The 25,139-nt window shown below is 40.2% G+C and overlaps 1 protein-coding gene across 1 annotated transcript; it reads left to right on the forward strand.

The window, feature by feature from the left end:
• The first annotated feature begins 16,574 nt into the window (after window positions 1-16,574).
• rbm7 (RNA binding motif protein 7) lies at window positions 16,575-23,507 on the forward strand. The gene is made up of 5 exons (XM_037775947.1): window positions 16,575-16,826; window positions 17,103-17,265; window positions 19,867-19,942; window positions 22,206-22,299; window positions 22,527-23,507. The coding sequence occupies exons 1-5, from the start codon at window positions 16,734-16,736 to the stop codon at window positions 22,884-22,886; spliced, it is 786 nt and encodes a 261-aa protein (XP_037631875.1). The 5' UTR covers window positions 16,575-16,733; the 3' UTR covers window positions 22,887-23,507.
• Window positions 23,508-25,139: the final 1,632 nt, after the last annotated feature.

Here is a 25,139-nt window from a genome sequence, read left to right on the forward strand (position 1 = left end):
ACACACAGTCAGCTTAAGAGGATGTCATATACCCCTGTGTGCACTTACAGCTTCTAACATACTGAGGGACTTCTCAATTATCTTGATTGACGTTTTCATCTCATTGGGAGAGTTGTCGTCACTGTTTTGGCATGTTTGTGTCATTTCAGAGGGTTTAATTTGCACTCGAGTTGTCGAGTTGGTGCTGAGATCGTAAGCCAAGAGTAAATGTGATGATTGCACTTCCAAAAACCATTTGCCATACTCTGTGAAAGACTATGTTTTATTTACATATGCACATATTTACACTTATCTGGTGTATTCAAAGGTATTTAAAGGCACTGGAAGTCCAAGGCATGCTGTGACCAATACTAATTTGACGTGTTGACGTCCCATTCACAACATGCTGAGCTGATGGTCCCGTCGGATTGATTTATTTTGGCCTCTGTGGAAATGTTCAGAGTGCCTTAGTAATCTATGGTTGAATTTTAAAGCTTATAAATCATCATCAATGAGTCTGGATCCAGTCTGACGTCATTAAAACACAAATTTCAAGTAAAGTCGGAACTCTCTTTCTATTCAAATTGAGTATGACTCACGTTTGAATGACCATCTCATGCATGTTCTGCCGTGTGTGGCGGCTGAATACCCTCACCAGTGCCCTTGAACCTCTAAATTTAGAAGCAAGAAGAACTTTTGTGTGCGTTTGTGTTCGTGTACGTGCGTGGGCAAGCATCTGCATTTTGCATTTTTACGTCTTTATTCATGCGTTAGTAGTTTGCACTACTTCCTCTGCTGTTGCCTGCTGTGGGATTGTGCTTGTGGCTATCCAACCTGCTCAAATTTCAGGTAGCTGCACTCCCTACCCCCAGAGGAAGGTCCTTAGGGAGGGCTTGTTGTTTGAACAAAACTTTCCACCGTGTCTTACTGTAAAAAGGAGGCTGCTTGCATATTGGTGTACACCATGCATGAAGGGAGTGGAGGAGAGAGAGAGAGAGAGGGAGGGAGGGAGAGCAGGACAGCTTTAAAAATATATCTGCAAAGGGCTTTTAACCAGTGCTGGAAAACTACTATAACACAATGAATGTATATGCTACTTTATGGATTACATTGTAACCACACTTACAGTGTTGCACACATATTTCAGTTCGATGCACATGCAACTTGTGAATATAATAAAAAACCCGACTACCCCTGCAAACCATACCATATTCTTCATCCACAGCTTGTTAACTCTTATCAGAGATGGTGTAATGAAAGAAAAGAACAGGAGAGGGGAGGTGGTAATAATGCTTCCTCCACCATATATTGGGAGCGGATGCGTAGCTAATGAAATGGACGACACAGACGACATGTTGCTGATACAGTGGTAATTACCAACTGCTGCAACTGCAGTACCTCCACTGCCTCGGTCACGTGCTCATAGCCCCGAGCATGACTTAGGCAATGCTCAGAGCAACTCTTCTCTCACTACTGCTCTCCCTGCCTGTCACTGCTGCTGTCCATCTCTGCCTCGCTCTACCTTTACTTTAGTTCTCTGCTGTCTACCTTTCTTTGCACAGGCTTCCATTGTGTGGCCAGTCACTGCATACCTGTGCCAAGTAACACTGCAGGGCAGTTAATAGGTTCCTTCTATAAATATTAAATGCATATAGAATAAAGTGTTATCTCATATGGGTCATTATTTCCAACACAAATGCATATTATTACATCCTGTAAATGGTACTATGTAAAGGGTACGGGCAGTGTTATTTTATCGTTTTATTATTGTTATCCAATCTCATTAGAAGACCAAAACTAACAATAAATTGATCCTATACTAAAAAGTATTGTCTACACAGCAAGGATCTGAAATAACGTATGCCTTTGTTCAAATGCTGTAAAAGTTAAAACCCCTGCAAACGTGGTTTCTAATCTTCTCTACCATTAAATACCCATTACTGAATAAGAAACGAGATTCAATTTAGTCACCATCTTTTATACTTTTTTTTCAAGTGCAGGTTCCACATTTGCCATAAAAGTCTTCAGTCGCCCTTCTCCATTCACCTATATCTCAATCAGACTACTATGATTTAAAGGTGTTAAATACGAGATTGGGAGTTTGGGAGGTAACGGTGCTAACAGCTGTGTAACAGAGATAACAGTGTTAATCTGAGGGGGAACCGGACTGTACGGCGTTATCAGCTGTAACCGCCGTATTAGAGCGATGCAGAACGGCGGCCGTAAACTAGCCAGTGGGGCACACTCGCATGCACTAACATGCACTAAAAGCACGCATGGCCCGGATATGTCAACAAAGCAAGGAGAAGCTCAGATTACAACACACACAGAGGGAGAGAAACTTCATCCTCTGCTCAGGTAGACATTACTCCTCTATATCTTTACATAACAGATAGTTGTTTGCTGCTACATTAATGCTCTGGATATCATATGTATCACCTTTAAGCTTGTGCCTGCACACTCTGGAGCCCTTACTTTAGTGCCCTGATTGTGACCCAAGTAAACAAAAGCGTTCATAAATCCAATGCAGTGCATAGATAGAAACTTGCTGATGCACATGTTTACTTTATAGTGCAGCAGTCTTTTGACAAATTTATTGCTGCCCTAGAGCCCTTAAAGCAAATATTCTCATTATAATGAAACATGTAGTCCATTTGAGGATCCCGTTGTCATAAACATGCCAAACATTGTAACCCAAGCCATTGCACATTTGTTTATCCAATACACAGAGACCATTTCTGTCAATTACAGTTATCGATATACGTACATGCATGTAAAAATTAAATGGAAATCTTGCTATCTGCATGCTACAGTAGGATCTTAGAATCCATTTGTGGATATCACACCATTAAGCTCATGCATTAAGGTCAGAAAGCATCTATACTTCTCCAGAACCGCTTTGTATTAAACAGTATAAAATATAATATAACCTGGGTGTCCAACAACTGCAGACCCCTGTCAAATGTTGTTACTATTCTTACTGTGTAAACTCCATTAGCTATGTGGCACACACACATCTCACTCATCCTAGTGTGATTAGCATATGCTAATATGGCTGCAAATACTTTGGAGTAATCACAGTGCCATGAGACAGAGGGGTTTTGAAATTACAATCCATTGATTATGTTAAACAGCAAAGATCTAACGGGGGGAAACGGATGCATGTAGGCAGTAGAATGTAGTTGTAAAAACCACAGAGATCCTGCACTGCAATGATTACATTGTGGGGTGAAAATGATCATGTGCTTGGACAACATAAGCGGTGGCACTTCTGAAAGGCAATCCCGTTTACCTTTCCAAACCCAACAGACGGCTCATTAAATGAAGAAACATGGTTTAGCAACAAACAATTATGCACAGAACCTAGCACTGTGAGTGGAATTGCAACACCTGCAGAGACCCTTAAAGCTAATTTGGGAGAGATCCTTTGAGTGAGACATTAACTCAGCACAAATGATATGAAAAGCTCAATTAACATTTAACCGAGTGATGAAATACAACAATACAAACAAGTGTGCCTCTGGGCGCAGTGGAAATAAGCCCTCATTAGCCAGATGGAAATTATCAAAATAAGGTAATAAGAAGACCTCCCCCAGTGCAAGGCTGTGCAGGGTTGAAAAGTTAAAGATGTTGCTTTTATTTACCAAAGATGAATATTAATAAGGTGGAAAATACTGTTTATCTCAAAAGTAAATGTAAACCAATTTGACAAACGCAAACAGGAACAAGGTTGCTTTATTTTACGGATAAGATTTCTCTATTTTAACGCTTTTTAATGGTGATTTCAATTTAAAACAAGATTCATTCCACTCTGCTAAACAATTCTTATGTCCTTATTTCAGTCACTGGGTTGCTGTGTAATAGATAGCAATATAGATCTCAGTGTTGATGGTCTTCGACCCACCAAACAGCTCACTTATCTCGTCCCTGCATCATAATGGAATTAAAACATTGGGAGCAGAGGTTGGGATCGCAGGGATCGCAGCGTTGCTACCAGAGTGGTGATGGTCCCAACCTTTTCCCCTCTCACGTGTCACCCATTAATAAAGTCATACATCATTGGAAGGACTGCTTATTCTGCTGTTGTCATTCCTGAACTGCACTGCCTCGAACATACCTGACACTTCCCTGACCCCACAGATGAATAAAGAATTGGTTTGGGATTAGCCCTCCATCATTGAAATCTCCTCACTCCACTCACTATATCTCAGAATCTGTTGAATTTGAATTTCAATCTGTTCCAGTCACTGATATTATTCTTCTCCACAGCCTGACAGTCTGTTGATATACATTCATGCTGCAGTTTATGGCTTTGTCCGGACTCTTTGTAAAACACAATAAAGAAAACAATAAATCAACGCTTTACATATCCTCCTGCACAGTGATGTGGTCGCAATATCCTGGTTGCCAAACTGGAATGCGCTGCCATAAAGTGAAGGCATGTGTTGCTATTAGAGCCACATGCAAGGCTATACAATATACAGATATGATTTATGGAACACCGCCATCGCCCCTCCGATTCCCATCTATATCCTCTGCTATAATTACACTCAACAGCATTTTTCTTGTACTTGCCGCACAGATTGATGTGCATAATTTATTTACTTTCAGACAGATTTTAAATAGGAAGCATCAAACCACGGAGTAACCTTGGCGCCTCGTCCAAGTGCAGCTACATCGCTGTCACTTCGGAGAAAACAATGTGTGAATATGCAAATTTATTTCCTTTTTAGACAGCCTTACAAGGGACACAGTTTTCACATGACTCCCTGTGTTGTTTTTATTAACACCAATATGAAAATGCAACAAGTTTATTGACACTACTCAGATTATAAAGTGTATATCCAGTGAGAATGGAGGCTTCAGAAAAAGGCTGAACTGATGCTCAAAGTCCCTGAGGTGTGACAACAGGTGCATAGCATCGCTTACATGCAGGGAAATGGACAGCAGCTTTTAGCTGACGCAACACCATGAATGAGCTGGTGGGGATTACTACTCAAGAACCTTTCAGCCGTATGAATGCACATGTTTTATCATGGAGATTGAATGTATAATGGTATAATTCAGTCTCTCTTATAACCCCGTCGCCTATATTAAAATGCGACTTTCTTGTAATTTGTTCCAACTCTGCCCTCCCTATAAATGGGATATAAGCCAGTGCCATCAATATATTTCCTACTGTCCAGTATTCCATAAACATTATCTGCTAGTTAATGTATGAACTGCTGCTTTCTGTTGCCAGAGGGACAGGACTTGCCCACTCATCTAGGGACACCAGAGAGAAAATATAAAATTAATATTTCATAGTGCTCCAACGCCCGTCACACAAATTTATGTGGACATCCCATCAATAAATGGTTGAAAGATTGATGGAATATGATGTCCCCGGGTGGAGCATGAAGCAGCTGGTGGCAGTGTTGATACAAGTGCTATTTTTGGAAGATCCCTGGTTCTTTCCGTTAATCTAGTGGGGCAGCCAACTCATGCATTGTTGCATGCATCAGTGTGGTTCTGGGAAAATGGAAGGCAGAGGGGCATGTCACAGGAAAGTCCCATCTCTGCCACAATGTGTGTAAAATTCATAGACTGTAAAAAATAAGTTCACGTAATCACTGTGACTTCACCGATTGGTTTGTGGACTATTTAGTTTTTTTGGGAGCCAGAAGTGACGCAAGAACGTGGAGCTAAGTACAACCGAATGCTGAACAACACATTTTTAGGCGACCAAAATGTTATAATTAACTTTCATGAACAGAAAACACACTCTGAAAGGGTTTAGTAGGTTGTAGACCATTATGGTCCCATTTAGAGTAATGATAGAGCAGGGTGTTCTTTAGGGCGTGGCTACCTTGTGATTGACAGGTCGCTACCACTACGTTGTCTGGGAGTAGCCCGTGTTTTCGTCTTACAATTTTAACCCTTTCGCAGTGTGTTTTCAGTTCATGAAAGTTAACTGTAACATTTTGGTCGCCTAAAAATGTCTTACTCAGTGTTTGGTTATACTTGGCTCCACTTCTCGTGTCACTTCTGGTTGCAAAAAAAACAACAGATGGCGACGGCCTAAAATCAAGATGGTGACGTCACAGTGATTACGTCCACTTCTTATAAACAGTCTATGGTTTGGTAATGCAATCAAGGTTTAACTGTTGCATAGCTAACTGAACACACTGACACAACTAGCATTAGCTTGCTAACACATGACCTGTTTATTTTGAAGAGTAATATCTGGCCGACACCTGAACAAAATGCTGTGTAAGAATTTATTCCTCAATTCATATCATTATTAATCATATTAGATAACTTAATACTATTACATCAGACTAAATGACTCAACATCATTGGTTAAAGCATAATGTGATATTTCCTATTCATTCTAGTTTGCATGGATGCTACTTCCTCTGAAGCACTTATTTCTCCATGTATATATACACAACAAAGTCACAACATTTACAAAGGATTGGCAGTTGAGTTTAATATATTGCTTTTTATTTTTAGCAGTTATGTGATATCTTGTGATGCTACGGTGACTTCCTGTTTACAGCCAATTGGTTTTGATAGGACAGCACATGGTTTCCTAGCAACTGACTGAAGTCTTTTACTATTTCAGGCATTTCTTAAGTTTTAGGCCTAATTGCACAATATAATATAGTAAATCACTATCTAGCAGCAACCCGATCCTGAAGTTGAGACCTCCAGAGACTATGTTTTAAAAGATTAATGAGCAGATATTATCATTTGCTCTCATGGCCTCTGTGACATTCGTCTTCCACCAGCAGGTCTCGGGGCGAGTGCCTAGAGGGTTGCCTGGAGGGCCACGGTCATCCATGAAATCTGAGGGGATTCTGAAATGGCCATTACAGAAAAAGTAAAGATCTAAAATCCTATTTGTTTATGCCGACACGGTGACTCAAGGCATGTTATTTCATAAACTTTAAATAGACTTTAATGATAAGGAAATGTTTTTGCTAAAGAAAATGTAAATCTGTGTTCAATTCTTAAGTACTTCTATATGTGTGCATCTGGTTTTGAATAATACATAATGTACTTCTCACAGAGTTACTGAAACAAGTTGAGTATGCAAGATAATCCATTTCTTTTTATCCTGAAAACCCCATATGAGACTAGCATGACATCAATTACTGTCTACCTGTCCACAATGTGGACGTTATTATAGTACCAGTGCACCTTTGGCAACGGAATAACGATTCATACACAACATCTGTCTCTCACCTCATTTTGTGGTAGTGTCACAGCTCGCCAACAACTCTCTGACATCATAAATAAAATAGTTGAATGTCTAGGCAAATGCTGAACGTTTGTACAGAGAAAAACCCACAAGCCAAAGATAGCGGGACCACACAATATTAGTTTTGACAATGACACATCCAAACCCCTGGAACAGCCTTCAATGGATCTGACATGGTCCCATCTTACCAGATCTGTCAAACTCCTCTTGAACTTTTCTTTCTATTATTTTGCGGTAGGAAACACAGTTGAGCCTGGAGCAGCTCCTGCATGGGTTTGAAGTAATGTGCTTTACCCTGACAGTGAAGATAAAGGGCCGGGGCTGGGGGTGAGGAGGAAAAAAACACACCAACTCTGAGGTCTCCAGAGAGCTTACTGTGAATCTGAAGGTTAGCTCTGCAGGTTTATGCCAATATAAGACCGGTATTTGATTCAAGCATCCCAGGAAGCTACTGCAAACAATTAATTTACACCATGAGCATCACACTGAAAATATTCTGAACTTCTTGTGCTCTCCATAAACACCCTTCACAGCCTCTCAATTAAATGACAAGGCTAAATGCGTTATTTCATTTGCATCACTGACTTCTTGGGGGTTGGCAATTTTAGCCCAAGCCTAGGGTATTTTAACAACTGTGAATATGAGCAACCGCGAATATGAGTTTTTTAAAACCACAATAAACAAGGATGATGATACCACCACTTCAGTGGAATTATGAAATTTCAGCTTCTCAAGTGCCATTTGATGGAGAGCAACTCCTATTTGAGAACAGCTGTGTTATCTCCTCTAAATGGAGGAATTTCCTTATCGACTATAAAACTAAAAATCTAAACCCATTCCAGTTCCTTCAATTTCTTCAACATACTGACACTACAGATGTTGGTCTGACTGACTGCAGGGTTATTTATCCAATGAGTGTCGTTTCCTCGGTGCAATTACGTAATTGATGGCAGTCAGAGCGCGCCAGCCTGAACTCGAGTGCAAATTAGAGGAAGAGTTCTAATCTGGAGGTTTTGCATGTAAAGCTAATATTTGCATCACAAGGAGTTGGCATAACATCCTCTGATCAGCTGATTACCATAGTGATGAGAATCTTCAAAGGGGAAACTTTCTTCTTCGGGGGTTGAGCTCAAAGTTATAGGTTATAAGCTGCAGTATTGACTGTCTCTGAGGGCATGTTCTGCTCAGCAGCAGGAATATGGGACACTCCACTGTTGATTATAATGAAGTGGGGAAAGCTTACTTTTGGAAGAGGAAAAAAAAAAAAAAGGAGAAGCAGCCTCTTTTTGACAGAGCTCATTATCTTCTCTGAAGGTGTTTGAGGTTTTAAAAAGCAGCAGCAGAAGCAGTAGAGAGAGGGCTACAGAGGAGAGGAGTTGGAGATCCAGAGAGGATGGAGATTGGTGATGTGATGAGCTTTATACTGTGGGGATCCATTTCCTAATTATTCCTCTAGGACAGCCATTTCCCCTCCACTCCCTGGCTATAAAACACCCTCCATATGGCACCTTTGGCAAAGGCCGTGATTCTGCTCCTCAACAGGCAGGCATCAGGGGTGAGCCTGGCCATCGGAAATGTGCTGACACCTCACTATTTGGAACAGTTAACGGGGTAGAGGTAATGGGAGGAGTGGGGGGTTAGAGGGAATAGTGTATGCAAAAGAAATGTCCCTTATTCTATTTGTTGCAACAGATGCTGCTTCCATGCTCTTAATCATATGCTGTAAGGTAATAATAGTCATTGGACACCCTCTGAAAGTGGGGAATAAGGGGGTAGCTGTTTGAGTTAAGTGATGGAAAAGTAAAAAGGGTTTTGGATGCCCTGCCGCAGTCCGTTTTGTGGTGTGGGGCTGATGCCAGACATCCTTCTCTCCCCCCTACCCCCCTCTCTCTCTCTTTCTGATACTGCTACTCAGCACTGCAGCACTGTAGCAACAGGATGGATCTCTCCCTTAATGTGTGTGTGTGTGTGTGTGTATGTGTGTGTGTGTGTGTTAGAGAAGAGGGGAGTCACACATATGAAAACGAAGTCACAGCATGTCAGGGCGGCAGCGACATGCGGCGCCGACATTGAGATAACAAGCATGTTGAAACGGGAGAGAAAACTGTAAAAGAAACGAAGCGGCTCGGACACCCCTCAGAAGATTTTTGCATCCATTTGTTTTAGGAGGGTGTTGAAACGGGGTGGCAGGCTGCCAGTGATGAGCTCTTGTCTGTGAGTGTGTGTGTGTGTGAGAGAGAGAGAGAGTCACTTCATCAGATGTGTCTTACAAAGTGAGGACAGAACATTTCCCTGAAGTCTTACACTTAATATCTGAAGCAAACCTGTAGAAATTGATTGATTGGAAATGATTATTACTCTACTGGGGAGTGGATGAGTAATGCTTAACTCTGCTCAATGTGTAGCTTTTCTCCTGTACTGCAATACACTCAGACCTGTGCTGTAATCTAAGAATAGTTCTGACTGACATAGTTAAGATTATAGATCTAACAAATCATATGCATATTGTATATTAAGTACATTACTATTGTTGGAGAGGCATAATGTATGCAGTATGTATATGCCACTTGCTCAATGTAAAAGCCAGCCTGTATGTATAGTCCGCAGTCCTGAATAATAAATGACATCCACCACAAAAGTGGTTCTCCTGTTCTATTGAATTAAGTATGATTGATCCACATTTTGCCACCGGAACCACTCAAACACCATCGCCATCAATGGAGTCTATTCAGCAGCGCAGGAGGTATAAAATAAAATAAGACTGCGTATAGGTGGAAGTTTGTTGCTGGATAAGCACTTATAAAAAAAATGTACAGGCCATTAAACGGTGCACTGGATGCACTGAATGGGAAGACGCTCTGCTGTGACATCACACCGCCAAAGAGGGATGGGTTAATTAAACTTTCATGCGACAAATATTCATGTGCGTTTAATGATCCTGAATCACTTCATTCCACATGAATTATGAATATTAATGAACAACAGTGAAGGGCAGCGGAAGGGTGTGTTGTGTATAGGTTGGAGCCCGAAAGCAAAGGGTGGGTGTCGGTGAAGGAGAAGGATGTGTCTCGCCACCAGTCAATCACTTCACAGTCCCGCCAAACCCTCCAGGCCAGAGGTCATAATTGGAAGTGAGCCTACACTGTGTGTGTGTGTGTGTGTGTGTGTGTGTATGTATAGCCTCATTACAGTAGCACTAAACCCTGATCTGACCAGAGCAGGGGTGGCTGCTGGTGGCCTATTTCTGGGGTCCGTCCCTGTCACTTCTCCCCACCGACAAACGCCCGCTGGCTGCCATCTTGCCCTTGAGCATTGCTCCCATTTTGTCATGCTTTTTTTTTTTTTTTCTTCCTCTATTAATTAAAACAATGCGGCCAAGTCTCGTGTGCAGGCATCCAAAGAACCCAGCCATGAAAACAGACACTGATGCACTCATGTTAATGACGCCGAGTGTAGGATGGGATGTGTTTTCGAGCTGAAGTGCATATCGCTGTTTCATATTTAGCTCCGAAAAGGGTTTCTGTAATTGCTATAAATTAGCACAACGGTTTTATGCTTGAGCACTACTTGTTTCCAGGGAGATTAAAAGGCATAACAGTGCTCTGATTGTCAATGTCTTGAATCATAAGATGAAAGTACAGCAATTTCTGGGAGTTTCAACAGTACATTAAGCTGAACAGCTGAATGCACGTGTGTTACGTAAAATATTGAGTATTCAAAAATAGTCTAGTGACATATATGATACGAACCACTGATCAAGTAGACTTTAACCTGAGATCTTTCAGTCAACTGTACAGTATGTCCAGTGATGTAATGTAACTAAGTATATTTACTTATTTATAAGTACTGTACTTAAGTACAATTTTGACATATAGTTGTACTTTACTTGAGTATTTCCATTTTATGCTACTTTCTACTTCTAAGTAAATATTGTACTTTTTACTCCACTACATTTACTTGACACTTATAATAACTAGTTACTTTTCAAATGATCAGATTATAAGATATAATGCAGTACTACTAATCTACCCAGTAGTATAAAAAGTATATCAAATTTGGCTCCACATTGACAAACTACAACATTATAGAGCTCTTATGTGTATTTGTTAATGATAAATGATAAATAATATTCTATGAAAATATAACACTGTGAAAGGAGCCATTCTGCATAATGACTACTTTTCATACTTTGATTACATTTTACTGATAATACTTTTGTACTTCTACTTAAGTAACATTTTGAATTCAAGACTTTTACTTGAAATGTAGTATTTTTAGGCTACTTTTACTCAAGTAAAAAATCTGAGTATTTCTTTTTTGTCAAATTGTATGCAAACTGGAAAACAAGATATTAGATGTTCTGATACGCGCATGAACAGCAGCAGAGGCATAATGGTATCCAAATATTACCATATTCCTGATGATGTCCAAAATGAGTACTGTAAGCGTAAATGTAAATCTTACTTACTTTCATGCAGGAACTCTGCTTAAACTAAAAAATACAATAGAAATAGTTCCATGGCCAACAATACCACCTCCCTAACAAGCCATTTAGGACCCTTTAAAGTTATGAGAAACCTGAAAGTGGGCTACAGGCTAAAAGAGGAACATGAAAAGAGGATATTCCTATGACAATTGAATCCAATTCCCTTCTCCACATAAAAAAACAACAACCAAACTCTTTAAATTCAGCATCTTTTTTCCTTCCATGGTGCATAGCAACCATCTGACATCCCTGCAGAGATGAAACCCCACTAATGCAACGCTGGCATAACCAGCATCACTGGATCAATGCTGCCATCTACTGCTACTTTTCAACCTCTTCAGCACAGCTTCATAAACAGTATTTAGAGTCTATTGAATCTAGTTCTGTTTAGAAAAGCAAAATGTCTTATTTATTGGCAAAGCAAAAATACATGGTGCTGTATTCAGTCAGTTTCTGTGGGCAGTAATGAGGGTTTTACAGATTCAGCAGGTCTGCCTGTTTTGTCTTCCAATTCACTTACCCCTCTCCCCCATTTCCACAATGTATACTTTGTCCTGTGGAACAGCACTTTCATAGTGCTCTCCTGAAATCCTTCCAATGGTTATAAAAGGGGAGGAGGAGGGAATACATCAGGGAGATGTATGGGGTAATGGCAATGTAGGGGAACCCAAAATAGATTCAAGGGCTTTAGTCATCAAATAGTGTACTGCACAGGTGTGGTTTTATGGTTTAGGCTTTTTTACTGCTTCCATTGCAACCTTGCTGTATTTTAAATCATAAACCTTTTGTGGGAAAGCGCCAATACATCCAATACGTAGTGTTAACAACTATGCACAGCAGCAAAAGGTCCCACAAGGAATGATGACAGCCAAGATTTTGGTGTTAAATTGCAGTGTTTATTGCCACGTGAGAAATATAAGTGACAGAAACAGCACCTTGCATGGAATAAATATGTCATATTGATCACAGGGTGTAGATTCTTCTATAATGGCTATAGCACGCAGTCCACTCCGGTCCTTTACGAATAAAACTAAAAGTAAAAGATTCAGATTCAGATTGTCGCTGATGTGCCATCCCAATTACTCTTACTTGAGCTTTAACAGGCCAGAATCTAGGAGGATATTTCCCAGGCATGAAGGAGAAAATCATTAGCTTAAATTGATCTAATTAATATGGAGTACAGACGCCGCGGCCCATCTGATTAGGGTGGAAGTCAAGCCTCTCATGCCGCTCACTTGACCTCCACACTCAATGATGTCGCAACCACCAGAGGCACTTGGTTCCAGGCGCTGACCCAATCACAGCGAGCCACAAGGTACAAAAAAAAGAGAAAACCTTATCGGTGTGCAACAGCCAGGCAGTCAAAGAAACTGAATTAAGCCACATAAGAGAAGAGAAGAGAAGGATATTAAAACAAAACATAAAACCATGCAGTCCACAGAACGGGTGCCAACAGGATGTGGCAACATGCATAACCTTCTGTGCTGACAGTCACACTACTGAGCAGAGCTGTTATTAATAACACCTGTGCTTTTCCTACTATGAAAGAAAAGAAAAGAAAATCACTGTTCTTTAATGAGGATTGGATGTTGTTTTGCAAGTCCTCTAACTGTACATTTGTAATTCAAGCAATTCAAGCAATAATAATAATTCAAGCAGTTTGGCCTTAAGCTTTAACATCAACCAAAAAAATAACCTGGTTGTAGTTATGCCATTTAAAAGACGTTCTCTCACTTCCACCTCCCTCACTTAAGCAAACGCAAACTGTGCGTTCCAATACCCATACTACCATACTATCTAGTATGCCAGAAAAATAATGAATATGTCCCAATACATAGTAGCCTATGTCTAATGTAGTATGCTAAAAATACCAGGATGTCTGACTACATCCACATTTTGCAGCAAGCCAGCATGCTTTCCTGGCCATTCTGACCCACAATCCTCTGCTCAGCGGATATACTGTATGAGCAAGAGGGTCAAAGTTCAAGGCGCAATATTATGACGAAGTAGTATGTCCCAATTGAATGCATAGCCCTACAACCTCTGTAGTGTGTACTACAATTAAAAAGAAAAAGTAGCCTATGCTATTTGGAACGCAGTCAACGTTTGTTGTACACATTAGAATTCAGACACACATCTATCAAACAATGGGATTTCTTATTGTCAGGAAAGAACACACACAATGAAAATGAGAATGCAGACACAAATAGTCATAGGCTATGCTGAACATATATGATGATGACCCCTAGAGCTACTATGGAAGAGTGCAGTCTTATTATTTATTTATTTATGCATTTATGCATTTCTTTTTTTTGTTCCTTTAATTATTTTCTACCCCCCCTTTTATTTTTGTTATTATATTATTTTGTTTTATAATTTAACTTATCTTTCCTATCCAATTGTGCCTTGTATGTTAGAAGAATTGAGTTTAGATTACAATGCCTTAATGTTTGTTAACGCTTTTGTCCATCAGTCCATCTTGTTGCTAAATAATAATGAATGTGCTGCTAAAGACATGTAAATCCAGAGGACAGATGGTCATTTTGTAATGAGTTATGTATTAATAATGGTGATGTGTTTTTTTTGTTTTTTGTCTGATGGGTCTTACTTGTTTTTTCTGTCTATGATAACAGTATGTCTATTGTATGTGTACTTTTTCTCAAACTGAGCTGCCTATGGATGCAAAATTAATTTCAGTGCAAACTGACAATAAAGTTGTATCGTATCGTAAATTAATTTTCTTTAAGAAAAAAAAAAGGAAAAAAAATTCTAGCATATATGTGACCTGCTCCATCATTATGAGTCACATTGACCCGAAACACATTTTGAGTTATCTGTCTGACTGTAAAGAGGAAAGTCTCAGCTTTATGGCAATACCAAGATTATCTTTCTACGACAAATATTCAATGAGATATGCTCTTTCAAAGTTCGACTGTCATGAAACATTACTTTTGAGAAAAAGGGCATTAAAGATAAGAATTCATATTCAGCCATTTTTTGCATTGATTAAAACACATTTATTAAGACTCAAGTCTAAATGAACACAATATTTCTTGGTCAAAAGTGACAACCAACATTTCATAATTTAGCCTACACATACTTTCATGCATACATGTGCACATAGTCACGAGCACGTGATGTGAACAGCGACAACTTTACGACATATACGGTATGTTATAACAGGCTCCAGCCACACGCGAGCGCGCATATGCGAACGCGCATGTGTGACGACCCGCTACATTTATGCGCGTACAAAGTTACAAATAGTCCCTTTAACTGGCTATGTTTGGAAAAACACGTTTGACTTTTGACCATCATGTCACTAAACTTGTCCCGACCTGCTTTCTCTAACTAAGAAACATTGCAAAAATCAGATGCATCTTGTCCTCCACGGATCTTGAACTATTAATTCACACTTTCATATTCTCCCGTCTAGACTATTGTAATTCCCTCTACACCTGCCTCAGTCAATCTGCTTTAAATCGCCTACAGGTGGTTCAAAATGCAGTGGCCAGGTTATTAACCAGAACTAGCCGTCGGTCTCACATCACCCCTGTTCTGGCATCCCTCCATTGTCTCCCTGTAAAATTCAGAACCAACGTTAAGATCTTGCTAATTACATATAAGGCACTGCATGACCTCGCCCCCAGTTACATTTCTGATCTCTCAGTTCCATATTCGACCTGTCGAACACTTCGATCCTCTAATCTCTGCCTTTTATCCATCCCCTGCTCAAACTGTAAAACAAAAGTTGATCGGGCCTTTTCTGTCTTAGCACCAACTCTCTGGAATCACCTCCCCCCAATCTATTAGAGCTGCTGAATCTATGGACAGTTTTAAGCGGTTTATAAAAAACCCATCTCTATAGGCAAGCCTTTCTATAGGCCTCATCCACATGTGTGTTTGTCTGTTTTTGTTTGATCTGTTTCTCATTGTTTCTATGTGTCATATTGTAATTTTTCCTTTTTTCAATCCGTGTAAACCTAAGTTTGATTTGACATGTTTTTATGCCATGTGTAATAGGACTAAAACAGACCTGAAATTATCACACTTTGCATAAAATAAAGGTTCAGTCCTGATCTATTTTATGTCAGACAATATGGCTAATATTCTGACTGTATGGCTGGTACTAAAATGATAGACTACTGCATCATCTGGTGAGTGAACAGCAGAAACATTGTAGGAAATAACAAGAAAGAAAACCCCACAATGGTCACTGAAATAACTTGAAACTGACAAAAGTAATAATAAATAAAAATTTACTGAAAATAACTAATGAAAATCAGCTGTTGCTTTTGAATTGTGGTTCAACAGAATCATTTTAAAAAAACAAACTGATGAAACTGGCCCAGACAAAAATGATGGTATCCATCATTTATGAAATATGTGTTCAGATTTTAACTAACCTCACACAAAGTTATGATACGCGGGAGTGTGGAAGCTCTTTTAAAGGAATCATTTAACGCACAAGTTGTATAAATCTTTTAATCTAACTCTGGGCAAGAACGCAAATAAGTTCCCAAACTGTTCAACTGTACATTTCTGTACGGCAGAGGAGCTTTTATATCACTGTATGGCTTTATTAAAGGATTCTTTCAAGTTAGAAATGGACAGTTTAGTTGTTTCCTTCTGAAACAAAACAAAAACAGTTTATAGCCAGTTGCTCCTGAAGCTCTCACATATTTTTTATTCTTAAAAAACAAACTTAAACTGACTTGATTTTTCTTTTCACACCACTGAAGCACGGGTTTATGAAAAATAATACTGTCACACAATAATGAAAATGAATGTCAACATCGCTTTTTAAGTTTTATGCAGATTTTCGGTATGTTATAACATACTGTATATGTCGTAAAGTTGTCGCTGTTCATTTACGACGGAAGCTCGGGTGTTAACGGCATTTCACTTTACGACAAACCTAGGCCTTCCGCTTATATCCGTGCAGAGCGCTTGTTGTTCTTTACGCAACACGTTTAGCATTCATATCGCTTAAAGAGGGCTCAAAACCCGCTCTAATACACAATGGGAATAGAGGAGGAAACGGACCGGACGCTGTTCATCAGGAATCTGGATCAGAGCGTGACAGAGGAGCTTCTGTTCGAGCTGTTTGTGCAGGTGAGGCTGTTGCTAAGGGGAGACACGGCTAGCAACGCAGCTAATGCTAACAAACCGAAAGTTAAAATGAAACAAAGTTAAGACGTGGTTCGCTCTTTTACAGTAAATGTGCCCCTTTTATTATAGATCTTGTAATGTGTGTTGTGCTGTAGCTGTGTGGAGAGATGTTGTTGATTCACTCACAGCAGCTACTCAGCTCGAGCTCGTTGTTGTTGTTGTTGTTGTTGCTTCCTCAGTAACGCTCACTGCTCAGTCTTTGTGTTTTTGTTTTCGCAGGCAGGACCTCTCATCAAAACGAAAATCCCCAAAGACGCGGATGGGAAACAGAAAACATTTGGTTTTGCCGTTTACAAACATGAAGTGTCTGCTCCGTATGCCATGCAGCTACTGAACGGGACGACAGTGCACGGGAGGACCATTCACGTGCAGTTCAGATCAGGTGAGTTTGTATTTTAACAGGTGAACAACTCTAGACAACATTGATTGATTGGAAATGATTCTTACTCTACTGGGGAGTGGATGAGTAATGCTTAACTCTGCTCAATGTGTAGCTTTTCTCCTATACTGCAATACACTCAGACCTGTGCTGTAATCTAAGAATAGTTCTGACTGACATAGTTAAGATTATAGATGCAACATTGACAACTCGTGTTTTAGCAAACATTCGTCACATAAAGGTAACCATCGGCTTCTCGAAAAGATATTTAAAGGGACTATTTGTAACTTTCAGAAATGCTTGTTAACAGCGACACCTGTGGCCGTGAAATCAACGAAAGTCAGCGTCGGGCTCGCGCTTGCTCGCTCTAAATATACCTGAACGAGCATCGCTCAAAACAGTGAGGCGACACACGTCAGCTAAAACCACAATATATATATATATATATATATATATGTCAGCATTCAACCACTCACACATAATTCATACACTGATGGCAGAGGCTGCCATACAAGGTGCCAACCTGCCCATCAGGATCTAATCTAAATAGTCATTCACACACCGATGGCTCAGCCTTCGGGAGCAATTTGGGGTTAAGCGTTTTGCTCGAACCGCCGACCTTCCGATTGGTGGACGACCTGCTCTACCTCAGAGCCGCCCCTTGTAAAAAATGTCTGTCATTTATCTTTTCCGTCAGCCTTAAAGGGACTATTTGTAACTTTCAGAAATGCTTGTTAACAGCGACACCTGTGGCCGTGAAATCAACGAAAGTCAGCGTAGGGCTCGCGCTTGCTCGCTCTAAATATACCTGAACTAGCATCGCTCAAAACAGTGAGGCGACACACGTCTGCTAAAACCACAATATCACTCTATATTTCAGCTGCTTGGCAGTAATGTTAGCTGACCAGACGAAGGTCTCTCCATGAACATGATTTAGATCTGATCCTAGTGTTGGCTTTTCCTGCCTAAGTGCAGGCTGAGGCAGCGGGGCTCTGCAGCATGTCTCCTCTGCTCTCTCCGCCCGCAGCCTCATAGCAGAAGCAGCAAAAAGAAGACAATTCTCTAGCAAAAATCTAACTTTCCAACACTCAAATATACAACAATATACATATTTTCGTAAACAATCTTAATTTCAATAGCAGACTATCAATAGCAGAGGAGACACCGGCACCCGGTCGGTAACGAGAGGGTAACATAACTCTCTGAAGAGCTCCGTTACTTCACAAGACACGGGAAAGCTCTGTTGGTCTGGAGGAACTGCAGAATTTATTTCTGCACAAACGTCCCCTGTGCATTCACTAGATATTCTCAGAGCTAAACTAACTCTTCTGCAGTGTGTAGTGAGCGCGCGTTCACGTCTAGAGGTGGAGCGAGACAGCGAGGACGCGCGCGCATTCTGAGTGAAGGAGAGCATGCAGCGGAGACGAGGCTCCAGCCACACGCGAGCGCGCATATGCGAACGCGCATGTGTGACGACCCGCTACATTTATGCGCGTACAAAGTTACAAATAGTCCCTTTAACTGGCAATGTTTGGAAAAACCCGTTTGACTTTTGACCATCAGGTCACTAAACTTGTCCCGACCTGCTTTCTCTAACTAAGAAACATTGCAAAAATCAGATGCATCTTGTCCTCCACGGATCTTGAACTATTAATTCAAACTTTCATATTCTCCCGTCTAGACTATTGTAATTCCCTCTACACCTGCCTCAGTCAATCTGCTTTAAATCGCCTACAGGTGTTTCAAAATGCAGCGGCCAGGTTATTAACCAGAACTAGCCGTCGGTCTCACATCACCCCTGTTCTGGCATCCCTCCATTGTCTCCCTGTAAAATTCAGAACCAACGTTAAGATCTTGCTAATTACATATATGGCACTGCATGACCTCGCCCCCAGTTACTCTTAGTTCCATATTCGACCTGTCGGACACTTCGATCCTCTAATCTCTGCCTTTTATCCATCCCCTGCTCAAACTGTAAAACAAAAGTTGATCGGGCCTTTTCTGTCTTAGCACCAACTCTCTGGAATCACCTCCCCCCAATCTATTAGAGCTGCTGAATCTATGGACTGTTTTAAGCGGTTTATAAAAACCCATCTCTATAGGCCTCATCCACATGTGTGTTTGTCTGTTTTTGTTTGATCTTTCTCATTGTTTCTATGTGTCATATTGTAATTTTTCCTTTTTTCAATCCGTGTAAACCTAAGTTTGATTTGACATGTTTTTATGCCATGTGTAATGGGACTAAAACAGACATGAAATTATCTCACTTTGCATAAAATAAAGGTTCAGTCCTGATCTATTTTATGTCAGACAATATGGCTAATATTCTGACTGTATGGCTGGTACTAAAATGATAGACTACTACATCATCTGGTGAGTGAACAGCAGAAACATGGTAGGAAATAACAACAGTTACCATTTAGTCATTTTCTTATACAATGAATATATATTATATATATTATACAATGTGTTCTTATGTATCACACAATGTGACACATAATAAAAGTACAAGTACTTGCACGGTATGTGTGGTGGGTTATTTTCAAACTGGGATTGATTTGTCTTTTACTAATAAACAGTTTTGTTCCCTTTGCCCGATCGTAGGTAGCAGTCATAGCAGCAGTCCAGGGAACTCGCAGAACACAAGTCCTGCAAATACCCCGAATCCGCATGGCCAGAGGTAAGAATGTCTCATGTCCAGCAGCGCCAGAAACAAAATCTGGTTACCAGTAGCATTACAGCAGCCACTGGCTCTTCTCCGCCTTTCTGTCTCAACTAGGATGGACCTTTGTGTCCCTCTAGTTTTGCTGATACAACTCTCATTATGGTGGTTTTTAGCTGCATCTCAAGCACTGATTTCAAGTCAAGCAAGTGGCCTGTTTCTTTGTCATCACATTTTTCACAGAGAAAAATATGTGGTGTATTTCATCTCAGCCTTGAGCTGCCATTTTTTAGTTTCTTGGTGCAGCATTGGTTACTTACAACAAACTCTTGAGTGGACTAATGTGTCTCATGCAGTCAAATACATCTATGTTACATCTATGTTGGGCTGTTGTGGTAACAGCATCACCACAGCGCTGGTTGTTTCAAGCTATCTGAGGGGATAGGACAAACAGCAAGTATTTTTTGTGTTTGTTTTATTTATGTTTTCTCCATTTTGAATTACAGTACAAGGTTAATAGTGTAAAACGTTTGTAAATGAATAATAACATTTAATTACTTTCAACGGTTTCTTCATAAGCTTAAAAGTCACTTTTTAAAGACGTCTTGGAGGCAAGTCACATAGTGGGATGATCTATGTAATATTATTCCCACATATAATAGTATGTGGTACTATAATAATAATAACAATAATAGCAAATGTACGCCTATTTTTGGGCTGTGAATGGAGCCTAGCTTGTCAGTGGTTAATACATTTTGAGGAATGGCACTACTGTATGTTTGTAATTGCTACCAGATTTTCAGTGTGTGTGTTGAATTAGTTCCCAAAGATGCTTCCTCCTTATTGAATATTACTCAGACATGCACGTTGTTCATGCTCTTGGCAGTGTCCTGTGCACAAAAATAGGAGCTCTGGCAAAAGATGTGGCATGAAATGGGATTGGACTTTTCTGTATTTACTCATATAGAAGACTGGGTGTGCAATCCTTTCCATGTTTAATGCCAAATGTCATGCAGCAGTGCCTGTTATAATGGCATTTGCTGGAAAACTTGAAAGTATTGACTCCAGAGTTAAATTAGGCAGTATCAGACCGGTGTAATGTATACAGTATATGCTTTGTTTGCAAGTCTTGCATTCTGTGGTGCTTAAATTATGTGAATTAGTTCAACTGCAATGGATAAAAAACAACTCTTAACATATTTTTCTTGGAAAACTGATACATGATATATATGATCTACATTAAAAAAATCACCTTGCGACTATCTGTATCTCCACAAAAGTAAAGAGAATAATGAAAAAAATGTTTTGAGGAACATTTCCACCACATTTCTGGACTCAGTTATGATTTCATTCTCAAAACACATTAGTTGGCCACAAACCAAACCAAAGCAGATGTTGTGACTGCTTCTGTTTAGTTGAGTAAAACATGATGTGGCATTAATGCATGACAGTCAACGAGGAGTCGTGAGTGATGGCCAACACACACGTACTCGTCTGTATCAGGAAGCATAATTTGAGGCTGATTGCAACATCGGTTATTGTTCAGTCCAGCCCCATGGAATTGGATGTGTCACACTTGGCCACCTGTATCAGTGCTGAGGGACTTGTTCATCAGATATTCCATCACAGATCTTGGCACTACTATCTTACCACTGAAAAATAATGTTTCATTACTTCAACAACAGCAGGCTATATCCAACACGGCGATTATCTTGAGCATTTTTCCCAGTTGATGCAGCGCTGGTAATATCTGGCTGACGTGGTTAAATGGATAAATTATGTGTTGTTAATTTATGATTTGGACTAGGTACTGATTGTTCTTGGCTTAAAGTCTGAGTTTGCACGATCTTGTTTACTAAGAGGGATTTTGTGCTTGAAATATTAAGAAATGTGTGTCTGCCCGTATTCACAGGTGTTTTCTTAACCTTTTACAGTGGATCTTTATGATGGTTATTGTGTGGTTGGATCACACATAATCACAATAATATGAACCCACTGAAGTATGGGCTTCCCTTTTCTGAAAACTTCATAGAGTGAGCCTACAAAATGTTAAAACACATGACCTTTCCATAAATGCCCGAGAGGTGAAATAAGGTCAAAGCATGAATCAAAACATCAACTAAAAATCATTTTAAATAAATATTCAAATGTTGAGAAGTCAAACATGGATTTTTTTTAGAAATGGGTGGCAGCCAATATGTGGAATGTGCACCCGCCACGATGATGTTGCCGTTTTTTATGAGAATAAAGGATTTGACAATTGTTTGCTTAACACTTACAGGACCCCGATCCAGTTCAGTTCTCCACCATATACTCCTCCTCCCCAAATGCAGCGGTCCCTTTCATCTCCCGATAATCTGCAGAAACATGTCGTGGTAAGTTAACCTTTTTATGCTTTTTTTTAATGACATCACTGCACAGTCATGTCAGTCTTATTTTAATATGCGACGTGTTCAGACCTGCTCTTTGCTTGTTTTTAGTTGTGTCTCTGTAACAAATGAAACGACGTGTACACCGTATAATTTGACAGGAATAGAAACAACTTTTTTGGCCTCCGTATGAAACACGGCTCATGTTACGTGTCTCTTCCTTCACCCGTTAGATGAACAACATGATGTGGCTCCACATGCAGCAGCTTGATCAGTTGAACGGCGGCTTCTCCAAGCCTCTGCAGAGGCAGCTGCCTGCAGGTGGAAATTCTGGCGGAGGTGGCTCAAGGCAACACGACAACAGCCCCTACCGGCACCCGTCCCAGATGAACAGCGGCGGCAGAAATCAGCGCCACTCAGACGAACCAGCTCCTCCCGGCCGTCATCAGCAACACGGCCAGAGCCGGAACAACTATCACCATCAGAACGACAGGAGCGGCAACCGTCACCAAGACAACAGAGGTGGCAACAGACATCACGACGATAAGGGTAGCAACCGTGGCTACCAAGATAATAGATGGCGACGATACTGAGAAATATAAAAGGACTTCTGTAAAGACTTCAGTTCTTCACACGTTTGTGGACAGCTTACTAAAAAAAAAAAAAAAAAGATCATGAATTATGTTGACAAATTCACATGTATACTCAGGTATTCACAGGCGGTTTGTACATGATCCTACCAATTACAAGATTTGATAACTTATGCCTTAGAGACATTTTTGTTTTTACTTTTAAGGCGTTTTTAAATTTGTACACTTCTTTCATGTGAGTTTTTCCTCACAATTGTCGCAATTCTTTTGAGCTGTATTGAAGAGAACAAGGGAAAAAAAAATCAGACATGTAATCATTTTGGAAGAAAAAAAAAACATGTATTTAAAAAAAAAGATTTAGAATATTGGCAAGTTTTTATGTTATGCAAAAAGTATTTAAATGGTGCTCCCAGCAAATGTTCAGGTACTTTGCAAAAAAAGAACCCAATTTTCAGCTAAAGATTCCACCAGCACCACTTTTACGGCAATAGGGCACCATCCTTTCTTAATTGACCTTGCTCTTTCTAGAAAACAGGCTTTATTTTATTTTTTTATTCTCAGTCTGTAAAACGAACTGTTTTAAAAATGGAACATTTTCATTATTATAAAGCTCCTTTCATTTGATCGTTTGTATTGTCTTTCATCTGGCCAACAGCACAGATGCCTGTGTCTTGGCTGTAAATCATGAATGCTATTTGCAGCTCTTTTGTGTATGCCCCTAACTTAACTAAGTGAGCTATTGTATGTTGATGCTACATGCTGTAATGCATGCACACATGGCCTTATCTGCACCTATAAATGGCCCACGTGTAAATAATACGCTTGTGCACTGGGTTATGAAGTAATCTACAGGTGGCGCCACACGCATCCTTTTATTGAATCAATTAAGATGTTAAATATAACTGAGCCTCATGATTAGCTCCTACATTTGACCTTTCTATTTAGGATGCTTTCAAGTCTTTGCATGGATTTGACACCCATCCTGTTCACTTTACAGCGTGCAATTAGATGTTACGGTTTATCCCTTGTTCACCAGAGCAGGTGATATCTTTTTATCAGAAGAGTCTTAACACCACTTGGCACAGTTTTTTTGTTCATTTAGATGTGAAAGAAGTGCCCCATCACCAGAATTAGCAGCACTTTGATCCTTAACATCTCATGTTGTTGATACCTCCAGTGTCTCTGTTCAGACTTGCTTACAGCAAAGTGATGATCAAATCCCTTAATGTCCGCGTTGAGGTCATAATCTACCCTTCCGAAAGTGCTTATTACACTAACGGCGGCTCCCGCGCTTTATCGAAAACTATATCCCCCCAATAAATCTCCCATGTGTCCAAAAGTGGAGGTGCATTTCAAACCCCTCCGCACTAAGCTCTTGTCTTGCCTGTAATCTGCCTCGGGTCAGATTGCATCCTGATGCTCCCAAATCGCTCTAATAGAGAGTATCCTATCCTGTGCTCGGTGTCAGTAGCCTGCTAGGAAAGGCCTTTCTAACGCTTCTGGCTGTGGCATAACTCTTTTAATTGGTTGATCTGCCTGGCGTCTCCAGCCCTGGAGCGGGCGGATTAGAGAGGCCGCTCGGTAGCCGCTGCTGTGTGGACTTATATAGAAGCGTGTCTGCTGAAATGATCCACTTCCAAACATCCAGGGACACTCCCTCCCTCTCTCTCTATCTCTCTATCTCTCTCTCTCCAGCAGCCCCGCAACGCAAAACCACAAGTGACAAGATGCCTGCAGCCGCAATTCCCGGATCTTTGCACCACCACCTCAGGTTGTTGGGTTCATTGGTGCCACAGTAGCCCCCCTGTGCGTAAAGCCCTGTGCGTAATTTAGCTGCGCCAGTGTTTGTCTTTTCCATGCAATCATAATTCCCTTTAAAATAGGTGAAAATGTGGAAATATGTCATATAATGCAATAAATGCAGTTAAATTGTTAGACTATTTTCTGACCAGAAAATGACACTGGATTAAATATATTGAAAGGAGGATGATTTACAATAAAATCAGTTCTTTAGTGAAACTGACCAGAAAATGACACTGGCATTAAAGATATTGAAAAAGGAGGATTATTTACAATAAAAATCAGAAACTGAAATTTTAGTTTAAAGATTTCGATTTAAAAATGTTTTAAGGTAAAAATCTTAAACACAGTTTTTTGTTTGCAGTGGATTCCCTCTTCTCAAAATGTGCTCCACAGCAGTTGTTCTCATCTCGCCCCTCTTTGATGAAACCTGTGAGGAGAAGAAGCCGAGCTCAG

The sequence above is a fragment of the Sebastes umbrosus genome, chromosome 7 (genome assembly GCF_015220745.1).
Source record: "Sebastes umbrosus isolate fSebUmb1 chromosome 7, fSebUmb1.pri, whole genome shotgun sequence".
In the NCBI taxonomy this organism is placed as follows: domain Eukaryota; kingdom Metazoa; phylum Chordata; class Actinopteri; order Perciformes; family Sebastidae; genus Sebastes; species Sebastes umbrosus.

Bases quoted from the DNA above. Each gene is read 5' to 3' on its own strand.
- rbm7 (XM_037775947.1), top strand. From the start codon at position 16,734: ATGGGAATAGAGGAGGAAACGGACCGGACGCTGTTCATCAGGAATCTG. The intron at 16,827-17,102 runs GTGAGGCTGTTG...TTGTTTTCGCAG, and splicing joins TGTTCGAGCTGTTTGTGCAG to GCAGGACCTCTCATCAAAAC. The intron at 19,943-22,205 runs GTAAGAATGTCT...TAACACTTACAG, and splicing joins CCGAATCCGCATGGCCAGAG to GACCCCGATCCAGTTCAGTT.